This window comes from Magnolia sinica, chromosome 18, assembly GCF_029962835.1.
Source record: "Magnolia sinica isolate HGM2019 chromosome 18, MsV1, whole genome shotgun sequence".
In the NCBI taxonomy this organism is placed as follows: domain Eukaryota; kingdom Viridiplantae; phylum Streptophyta; class Magnoliopsida; order Magnoliales; family Magnoliaceae; genus Magnolia; species Magnolia sinica.
Genome location: NC_080590.1, coordinates 32,812,186 through 32,823,065, shown reverse-complemented (window position 1 = coordinate 32,823,065; position 10,880 = coordinate 32,812,186). Strand labels below are relative to the sequence as shown.

At 38.6% G+C, this 10,880-nt stretch overlaps 1 protein-coding gene across 1 annotated transcript; it reads left to right on the top strand.

The window, feature by feature from the left end:
• Nucleotides 1-1,672: 1,672 nt before the first annotated feature.
• On the top strand, nt 1,673-7,660 carry LOC131233843 (transcription factor bHLH120-like). The gene is made up of 4 exons (XM_058230658.1): nt 1,673-2,149; nt 2,211-2,552; nt 2,645-2,727; nt 7,290-7,660. The coding sequence occupies exons 1-3, from the start codon at nt 1,826-1,828 to the stop codon at nt 2,717-2,719; spliced, it is 741 nt and encodes a 246-aa protein (XP_058086641.1). The 5' UTR covers nt 1,673-1,825; the 3' UTR covers nt 2,720-2,727; nt 7,290-7,660.
• The last annotated feature ends 3,220 nt before the right edge of the window (nt 7,661-10,880 follow it).

Here is a 10,880-nt window from a genome sequence, read left to right as displayed (position 1 = left end):
CACTAAACCTAGGGTCGATTGAATGTAAAATAAGATTGACTGGACAATCATAATTTCGGTTAATGGACAGTATTTGATTGAACATTGATTACTGAATACTTCCTATGTTAACCGTCCGTTCAATGTCCTCTGATTGATCTGTTACAATATTATTTCAAAGTAAATTTTGGTTTTTGAAACATCCAAAGTAGTATATAAGTTTTAAATGGTTTAATTGAAGTCAAGTATATGTGACATACAAATTTTCTAAGGGAATGTGTATGAATCTCCATAGTCCGCTAGAGTATTTGAGTAATCAGTGACTAACGAGGTAAAATAATGACTAACATTTTTAAACACGACTTCTATCCCCTCCTTTAACGCTTTTAATAAAAATAAAGTAAACACAGCAGCTTCCGTCCAACGGGACTCGGATTGCGCAGCGTAAGAACACAGCACCGACTTGGTACTGTGTATACGTGGTAAAAACTCTGTGGGGCCTTCCATTTTGTGTGTGTTTTATCCACGCCGTCCATCCATTTTTCCGGATCAATTTTTAGCACCAGAACAAAAATGAGGGAGATCCAAAGCTGAAAGTATACCACACCACAGGAAAGAGTGGATTGAAAGCCTACCGTTGAAAACTTCAGCAGTGTTTTGTATCAAGCTGATATTTGTGTTTTCTCTTCGTTCATGTTCCTGTGATCTTACGAGGTTGGATGGCAAATAGACATCGTGGGGACCTGGAAAGGTTTCAACGGTGGGTCATCATCTCCGGTGCTTTCCGTGGTGTTTTCCATTTGGATGCTCCTCGACCCGATGATATGCATACCATACTTGGGTTCGTCGTTCAATATGAATGACATCTATACAAGGAGCCTTTCATAAAGATAGATCTTGTCCATTGATGTTTGCAATCTTTTTATGAAATGACCACAGGTTACTGTTCTCTCTCTTCCAAACTTGTCGGCAGGCGGGAATAACAATTGGCATTTTACCATTTGCGATCTTTTGAAGACACGGTCCAATAACGGTGGAAATCCTATGTAACACCTGTCGCAAGCAGAGGATGAAACACCGCATCTCTGTGGGGGCACCGTATTGTATATGTAAAATCCTCGCCGTCCATCAGGTGCATCCGTCACTGATATATATTACGGTAAAAAATCAAACTTATCCACAGTCCTTTTGGGCCACACCAAAAGAAAAGGTAAGGAGGGTATGTAAACCATAGTTCTATCTGGAGTCCACATGGTATTATATTCCATCCAATCCGTTCATCACGCTCGTCTAACAAATATTTATATACATTCTAAAACTAATGTGTACCAAAAACTCGTGCAGGTCACACCGACTTAACTTAAATTGTTTAATAATTATCTAAGGTTGTCAGTCTGTTATGGAGCGTTTAGTAATGATACTTGGTACGTACAGTGAAAATTACAAGCCTTATCTTATGGACAGAGTAGATGTCATATTAACGATAAGTTCCCTCCCATAGAACTTAGGTGTTGTACCCATTGTATACAGCAGGTGTTGTATAGGAATTGGGTCCGAGAAAGATATGTACATAAAGCAAGAAAGCGAAAACCCGAGGATGTAGTGCATATCCTCGGGTCGAGGACTCCATAGCTATCATTATTCGCATGAAAGAATAATAAGGTGGTGCGGCCGCTAGCGGGCATCCGCGATCTTCCCCTCGATACTGTTGTTGCCCTCTTCCCTCCCTCTCTCTAGATATATATATTTATTCCCTTTCTCAGATATAGAGAGAGAGAGAGAGTGTGTTTTGATGGACCCGTAAGAGATCTGCAGCCTCACTATATCTCTTTAACTACTGAAAAGCATGAATTATATTACACCCACCTTCAATTTCCAGCCAGGTGATGAGCTGTGCTTCAACATCCCTGCATTCCCCAACCCCGCCATCACCCACCACGTAATCCACGACATGCTCGTTGAACCGATGGTTGTCGAGGACGAATACATAATTCCTATCACACAGCCCGAGAAGACAGCCGCACCGGCCGCCACCCACGATGGAGATGAGAAGAACCACAGAAGCAGCAAGAAGAAGATCACGCACCGAGACGTCGAGAGGCAGCGCAGGCATGAGATGGCGATGCTCTACGCCGCGCTGCGTTCACAGCTCCCCACCGAATATCTTAAGGTAACCCAATTCCCCCCTTTTGTTTTTTCATTATTTAGGAGGGCTTATGATTAGTTTACAGGGAAAGAGATCAATCTCCGATCACATGAATGAGGCCGCCAAATACATAAAGCACCAGCAAGAGAAGATCCGACGGCTGACGGAGAGGCGAGATTCCCTCAGAAGGGCCATCCCTTCCTCCCCATCAAATTCAACTTCTTCCCGTATGGAAGGAAGCTTGCCCTCCCTTCATGTGACAGTCCAGCCATGTTTTGGTGGAGTGGAGGTAGTCATCAGCAGTGGACCAGAAGACGAAGTCCCTCTATCGAGGCTGATCGCAGCGTTGGTTGGAGAAGGGCTCGATGTGGTTAGCTTGGTTTCATCGAAGATAGGTGAGAAGCCGGTTTGTGCTCTTCAATGCGAGGTACTGCAATTCTTTCACTGATTAGTCTTGGTTTTGTATAATATTGGTGCAGGAGGCCTTGGTTTTACGTTGCGAGTGGGTGTTTTGTGCAGGTGGGCGGTCTCAGAGATGTTGATTTGTGCAATCTGCAAGAGAAATTAGTAGATGCAATGCAGTCCTCGGATTGAATTTCGAGGTAGCTGATTGTTCCTCACTCTACCATCTATGCTGGTCAAAAATTCTTATTAGGGTTAGGGTTTTATGTTAGTAATCCAAGAATATCTCTCTTCCTCTCCCTCTCTTCATCTCTCATAGAAATTAGCTTATGGGTGCTTCTCAACTCCTCTCTCTCTCTCTCTCTCTCTCTCTCTCTCATGAATCATCCTGTGGGTACTTTTCTATTCCTTCACACTAACCTCACTCATTCTTCCATTTCACTTCTGTATAACATGGTTGGGCTTAACAAGAGAAAGCAGAAAAAAAATATATTGGGCTATTTCTATCCTCTCTGTCTTATTCTCTAAGATTCTTGTATGGTTTCTGAGTGACAGCTTATACAACATGTCAGTTCCTCAAGAACATCTTATTTCCTCTTTGATCCGTGATTAAAAAATATGATGGTGATTACCATTTATTCATGGAAACTAGACATACCTTCCATAAGTAGAACACACAAATGGCCACTATCAATTGCTTAGAACTTTGGATCATTTTTATTTTCTTTTTATAAATTGAAATTTCACAAAAAGAAAAGGCGAAAAAAATCCCAAGGGAAGGAAAATCTAGTCATGATGATTTATGATCATCTACATTTGATAGAGATGAACATATGATGCTTTCAGCAAACTATGGCCCATTAATTCAAAACGGATTTTTGTCAGTACTCTATAGGGCCAGGTTCACCTCAAATTAGTTATTTGGTGTTTTTTTAGGCTTTTGTATAATTATTATTTTTCCCATCCTACACAATTAAGGTTGATGTTTACTGGTTGCATTAGTTTTCAAGTATCAAATCTCAGCTTTGAACTTAGTATCAAAAGATTTGATGATTCACCCACTTCCCGCAGGGTAAATTGGCGATGATACAATATAGATAGCACCAAGATATTTCGTGGAAAGGGATTTCTTTTTTAGCTTTTTTACAAGGTTTTTCTAAATTCTTGATTTTAGTGGGGCCTACAACGACAAACCAACATTGGCATTATTGTGTGACCTACTTAAATCAAGAGTTTCTAAATCCAGTGTCTTAAAAGCTTCTTGTCCAAACGAAATTTCGTTCAATCTCATTCAGCAATTATTCTTCTACCTTGTCTTTCAAAATAATAATAATAATAATAATAATACTATCCCGAATGTGGTACACATGCTTAGAGAACATGTGTTATTGCTGAGGCCTCAAGCATAATTTGTTAGGAATGTTTAACAAAAGAGTTTGTTTAGATGCATGGAATGATAAAGGGGCATAAAGAAAGCCTTTCTTGGAAACAAAATCTTTCAAAAGAGATTGTCTTGTCATGTTTGGGTGATGGATTTGTGATTCAACGAAATTTAGAGTTTATGTTCGGATTGAATATGAGGAAAGAGAATAGGTGTTTAGGAAGTTATAAAATCTTAGGAAAACTAGCCATAATGAGAAGTGTTTCCAAGCTTTTTTCATGCATCCAGACGTGAGAAATAGCTAGACTTAAGTAAACCGTTTCCATAAGACATGGTATCTATGGATCCAAATGTCCCCCAAATTAGAAATAATTACCACATGTGACCAAACATTGCCCTTTTCTTCTCCCGCAAGTAATGGCATGTAGGCATGGGATGACGAACATTTTTTTCTTGAGAAATGTGGGAGCACACCACCTGTAACTTTGTTGATTAGAACAATAAGCTATACATCGATGAGAACAGGCAACAACAAAAAATCTGAGCCTAACTTCGAATACTTAACAGCTTAAAAAGCACCACAAATGAACTTCAGGACATTAGCACGAAGGGACCGCAAACCAAACAAACAAATAATAAAAACACAGGCCAAAATACACCAAAGAGACCTCTGGTCAGCCCCAAAGAGTTAGATTGTAGGGAGTCTGGGTTGTAAATTTTAGTGCTGGTGCCCTTGTTTTTTGTTGCGGCCTGGCTTTGATTGTTAAGCTCAAGATGGCTTAAAAAGAGAAGAAAAGAAAAGGCTCAAGATGGGGTTTTCCTTCGACCTCCAGCTAGGTGTAAGTTGGCCCGGTAATTTATGACACTTATTTATTTTTATTTTTTAAAAGGAAAAAGGATATTTCATATATGATAGTGTAAGGAAATGTACAAGTATAGCTGGGCCTGTAAACAAAATGGAAGAACAAACCCAACAGAGAAAAGGGGGAAAAAAAAAAAAACAAAAAATAAACAGGCCTAGCGTTCTCTCATGTATCCTGGACCATGCTTGTCCAGGAAGAATCTGCCGCAAATGATGGGAGGAAGCTCAGCTAGGGTCTGGAAAATTCTGTGGATTTGGCCGCCACTACCCATGTGGGTAAGACCATCTGCCACCGCATTAGTCTCCCTAGGAGAATAGGAGATGGTGCGGTGATTTATGATACTAAAAAAGGTTGTGTGTTCCCACCTTTAAAAAAAAAGTAATGGCCTGTACTATGTATCAAGGTGTTCATCATTTCTCATCTCTAAAGTGAGTGTCCAAGTTCATTGCACATGAAAAATTCAACAGGTGTGCTTGGTCTAGTGTTTGGTTTTTCAGGGAAAACCCAATTCCCATTCTTATTCTTTGATCTCTAAGCTGCTCAATTGTTTATTTTGTTAAATTTTTTTTTTCAGCTGCTCAATTATTTCACACACATGCTTAAGTTATTGGATATTGTGAGACCATCTTGGTCCCACTTAACGGGACATTTTACTTCATTTGAAAGTGTTACAGTCTTTCGGCCATTGTCGTCATACATCTGCAAGAGAATCTTGTCAGGTAAGTACAAGGTTTTGACATCTCAAATACGGTGCTGCATTTGGATGCGCAGTTGAATTGGATTGCAATTCAGTTTAATCAGTACAAGATGACAGAAATTAATGATGTTCCTTGATTTCTAATGAAGGTCTGGGGTTACAGTTTGGAATCAGATATATTGAGTGTGAAGCATAAGGAAATTACCAATTGGTTGATTCCCTTTATTAGACTGATATTGCAGCTGGATTACATAACGCATCCAAACACACCCTAAGTGAATATTTTCACGTTTCTTGGATGAAATAATTCCGAAGATTGAGTGCATCTCTATATGGAAGATGATTTGTAGTCCATGTTTGGGGGGAAAAAGGATTGTATTCTTACAATATCTATAACGTTATTACACTTGATAATCTTGTTGCATATATTAGAATTTTTTCTCTTTCCATTTCCGAAATATCGAAGTTCTTTGTACGTAAATTTTGATTAGATCTGCGGATTATGAGATTTTGAAGTTTTTTTTTTTTTTTTTTTGAAATTGTCCGGTCCTATGGAAGTGATCAATATGCTTTCTCCATTTTCTAACTTTAGTTGCTCTTTTTCAATGTCAAGGAATAAATTCAAAATATGTGGTAAAAGTAGATGATATTGATTGTGCATACTCTGATCAATTGCTATGGAAATTCATCCGTTTTGGTGCAAATAACATGGAAAGTATGGTTCAGTTACAATGGGCAATCTGTGATATTAGGCTTTTCATAATTAGCAATGCCGCAAGTGGTCGTGTGCTTGGGAAGTGCAACCCAAGCATGCACTGATTAGTCTACCTAAGAAAGGGCACAAGATATCAAGGACTTGGTTTTGTGGGCCAATACAAGACCATTTTTTTAGAAAGGTCAGAGCACACAACTTGTAAATTTGTTGATTTGTTAAAAACTGCTCAAAGGCAAGTGCCACAAAACGAAACAGACCTCACCTAAGGGATTGTGAATCACTTTGCTGGCTAATCCGATTCATGTAAGAAATTTGGCCTTTTCAAGTAATTTTCACAAAAAAACTAATATGATAGGAAAGAAAGGGTAATTTTATTATTATTATTTTTAAAAAAAGGTTTCTAGTGTGTGTGTGCGCGCGCACGCGCGCGCACGCCTTAAACTTGAGAATACCCTTAAACAAACATCAATGGATGGTTAGAAAGCCAGGTTTGTCAATTCATTTATCATCATCCAAATACCATCTTAACTCAATCTTCAACTTCAACAGTTGAATCTACCATCACATTTCCTTTTCTATAATCGTCCTTCAATCTTCATTTACTTCAAGAAATTTGTCATAGCCGTTTCCATCTCAGTCAACACTCTTGTGTACGTCTACCCCAAGATCACTAGCTAAACTTATAGATACAATTTTATACGCTAGCATGTCTTTCTCCTTTATGTTATGTCCTTTGGGGCCGCATTTGGATGCTCAATGGAAGTGAATTGCAATAACCTGGAGTAAATAATCAAGGAGACTCTAGCCTCGTTGCATCGGAATGAGGAATGTACACCACAAAAATGGAATTACTATCGTTTCAAGTCCAACTTGAAATGCAATCCATTGCAATTGAGGTTTCATCATCACTATGACTTGAAATAAGTTGAATGGACAATTCAGTTCACTTGAGCATCCAAGCAAGTGCTTGTTAATAATTTACATTTAAGTTGCATAACCTTATTTGTCCCTCTTCAAAGATGCATTTTTAAACATTAATTAAGATGGTACAGGTGCTACAGTCCATCTTGATTTACTCTAATCTCCACTCTATGTTTTGGTTACAGTTCCCGTAATAATGGTGCCAGGTTACTAATCTGTAAGTGTGCAAAAGTTTGGAAGCAGTGAATGAGGAATGGCCATCATTGGTGTGCATCGAAGATCCCTTTTGAGATCACTCAGTTTGGAGGTCGAGGGATTTGGACCTGGATAAGTGATCATCATCGAGTCCTATCATTTCTAGGTTGATCTTGGTGGTAGTTAGTTGTAATCATGGATCCATGATTTGTCTAGCTCTTGTGCAGTTTGAGGTCATTTTGGAGATGGATGGGGTGGATTTTGTTGGGGTACTAGTGTTATAAAAAACTGAATGGAATGCAAAAACTCCACATCTTTTGAAACTCTCTTTCTCTCTCTCTCTCTCTCAATACTAACGGCCTATTTGGGTGCCACTTAAAAATGAGTTCATCTCATTTTAGTTAACGGATATTATGCACTAGAGATCATAATTGTTGGTTTTCGTGATTATTTCTAAAAAAAATATGATCTCTAATACATAACTACGACTAATTAAAATGAGATGAACTCATTTGATCCAACTGGATTAGTTTGGCTGGGGGTTTGGTTTTGGTCTTAGGAAGGGTTTTTTTTTTTTTTTTTTTTTTTTTTGTACAGTCCGTTTTTAGGCAGGTTTATATGATAGGTCATTTTGGAGATGGAAGGGGTGGATTTTGTTGGGGCACCAGTGTTATAAAATACTGAATGGATTGCAAAAGCTCCAGATCTTTTGAATCTCTCTCTCTCTCTCTCTCTCTCTCTCTCTCTCTCTCTCTCTCTCTCTCAATACTAACGGCCTATTTGGGTGCCACTTAAAAATGAGTTTATCTCATTTTAGTTAATAGATATTATGTACTAGAGATCATAATTGTTGGTTTTCATGATTATTTCTAAAAAAATATGATCTCTATTACATAACTACGACTAACTAAAATGAGATGAACTCATTTGATCCAACTGGATTAGTTTGGCTGGGGGTTTGGGTTTGGTTTTGATCTTAGGATTTATTTTTATTATTATTATTATTATTATTATTATTTGCACAGTCCATTTTTAGGCAGGTTTATATGATAGGTCATTTTGGAGATGGATGGGGTGGATTTTGTTGGGGTATGAGTATTATAAAAAACTGAAAAACTTAATGGAATGCAAAAACTCCACATCTCTCTCTCTCTCTCTCTCTCTCTCTCTCTCTCTCTCTCTCTCTCTCTCTCTCTCTCTCTCTCTCTCTCTCTCTCTCTCTCTCTCAATGCTAAGGACCTATTTGGGTGCCACTTAAAAATGAGTTCATCTTATTTTAGTTAACCGATATTATGTACTAGAGATCATAATTGTTGGTTTTCATGATTATTTCTAAAAAAAAATATGATCTCTATTACATAACTACGACTAACTAAAATGAGATGAACTCATTTGATCCAACTGGATTAGTTTGGTTGGGGGTTTGGGTTTGGTTTTGATCTTAGGAATTTTTAATTTTTAATTTTTTTGGTTTTTTGACAGTCCGTTTTTAGGCAGGTTTATATGATAGGTGAGGCCCGATTTCTTTTTGGTTGGTCTCACCTGAATAGCTATATACACACACACACACACACACACACACACATATGGGAACGCTCACCTGCGAACCAATTCTACGTACTACATACAAACTTTTTTGAGAACTCATCATATCTAATGAGTCTCGAAAATCTGAACGGTCCACATGAAGCAGAACCTCATGAAACTCCTTGCCACCAATTTTTACTTTGAACCAACACTTCGATGGGCATGAAAAATGCAAACAGTTTCTTCCCTTGATTTGAATTTCTCTTTTCTATGGCCCACCAGAATCTTAAACCAGGGTGAAAATTCACCTCCTGACGTTTGATGGGATTTCGCATCTTATGGACCATTCGGATTTGACACCTTATTCTCCTTTCCTGGTGCCACGTATCCTGTCGGTTGATGCATATATATATATATATATATATATATATATATATATATATATATATATATATATATATATATATATATATATATATTGTTACTATTAATAATTTCAGTTTGAAAAATAAAAATAAAAACCTCATTTCTAATGGTCTACAAGACAGGCCATAAGATTTTATACATGCGAGAAATGGGTAGCTAGTACAACATCCTCCCCATGATAAGTTCCTGTGTACATTTTTGGCATGCAAACATTTATACGAGGGAATCGTCTAGTGTGAATTTCAAGCTTGGACCTGAGTTATGATGGGCATCAAGTTCGGTCCACCACATTTTTATCCAATTAAGGTTGCACACGGATATTTCACAGTTGCACATTTTTATCCGATCAAGGTTGCACACTGATATTTCACCGTTGCCGGAAAATGTTAGCCCATGCAATGCACTTCTCACTTTCTAGGCCGACCCAAAAGCACAATAACACTAATGCATCCATTTCTTTTGCATTTATATATGATGCAGGTTTGGAGACTGTTTCCTGTGATAGTGAAGGCTTGGGAGCTGGCCAAGAGCCACCTTAGTGTATTGGGGCTGGTGTTTTCTTGTTTTTTTAGACTTTCCTTCCGGCAGATGTTTCAATGTCCTCCATTTTTAGAGTTTTTGAGGAGTTGGATTAAAATAGGACGAGGCTCAGAATTTTTTGTTGGTGCCTGCTCGTGTGGTTGTATAGCTTATACTCATTTATCAACAAAGTTACGGATAATATGCTCTCACATTTCTCTAATCCAAAAAAAGAAAAAGAAAAGAAGAAGAAGAATAACAAATAAAAATGACGAAAAAGATCATCAATGGCTGCTTATGTAGATACGAGAATGGACTGTCTTGAATGTTGGCGTCCTAAGGTGTGTAAGCTACCATTCAAAGCACCTGAGATGTATAGGGTGTGTTGTGGTTGTTTTTTTATTTTTTTTTATTTTTATTTTTTAAAGGTGGAGACTCACCACCAAATATTATTAATCCAACAAGGTCGCATGTACAATTCTTCGGGCGGGCTCCAACAAAAAGGAAAGGAGCCTCGTCTATCATTTACTCACAATCTCGTACTGCTATAAACACGGCCACACCTACCCAAGCAAAAAAAGGGAAACAAAAGAGAAATGAGAAAAAAAAAAGGATCTCCCACTGAGGTCATGGTCTCAAGTAACCCGGGCCTACCATATCCAGAACCAGGAGCCCCTAATGCGCCTTGGCATTTCCGAACGAGAAGTATAGAAAGAATTAGCCCAACCTTCACTAGTCATCCTGGCCAGAGCATCTGCCACCGAATTACCCTCACGAAAGGTATGCCTGAAACTGAGGTTGAGGCAGTGACTAAAGTGATGGATGGCACCCAACTTGTACCATATGTTCCAGGGGGCAACCGACGAGGGGATCCGAAGCCGCTTCCACCACCACCATGGAGTCAGATTCAACAACTATATTGGAAAGACCCAATTTGCTACAGAGAGTGATACCATCAAGTATAGCCTGAGCCTCAGCAACCGTGTTGGAAGCAAGGCTATAATGCCTGTGAAGGGCAAAAATAACTTGACCTTTAGAGTCTCTAACGACTCCTCCACCACCACTTTCGCCCGGATTCCCCCGGGAAGAACCATCCACGTTCAACTTCA

Coding starts and splice junctions, on each gene's coding strand:
- LOC131233843 (XM_058230658.1), top strand. CDS start 1,826: ATGAATTATATTACACCCACCTTCAATTTCCAGCCAGGTGATGAGCTG. Junction 2,150..2,210: donor TCCCCACCGAATATCTTAAG/GTAACCCAATTC, acceptor ATTAGTTTACAG/GGAAAGAGATCAATCTCCGA. Junction 2,553..2,644: donor TTTGTGCTCTTCAATGCGAG/GTACTGCAATTC, acceptor TGTTTTGTGCAG/GTGGGCGGTCTCAGAGATGT.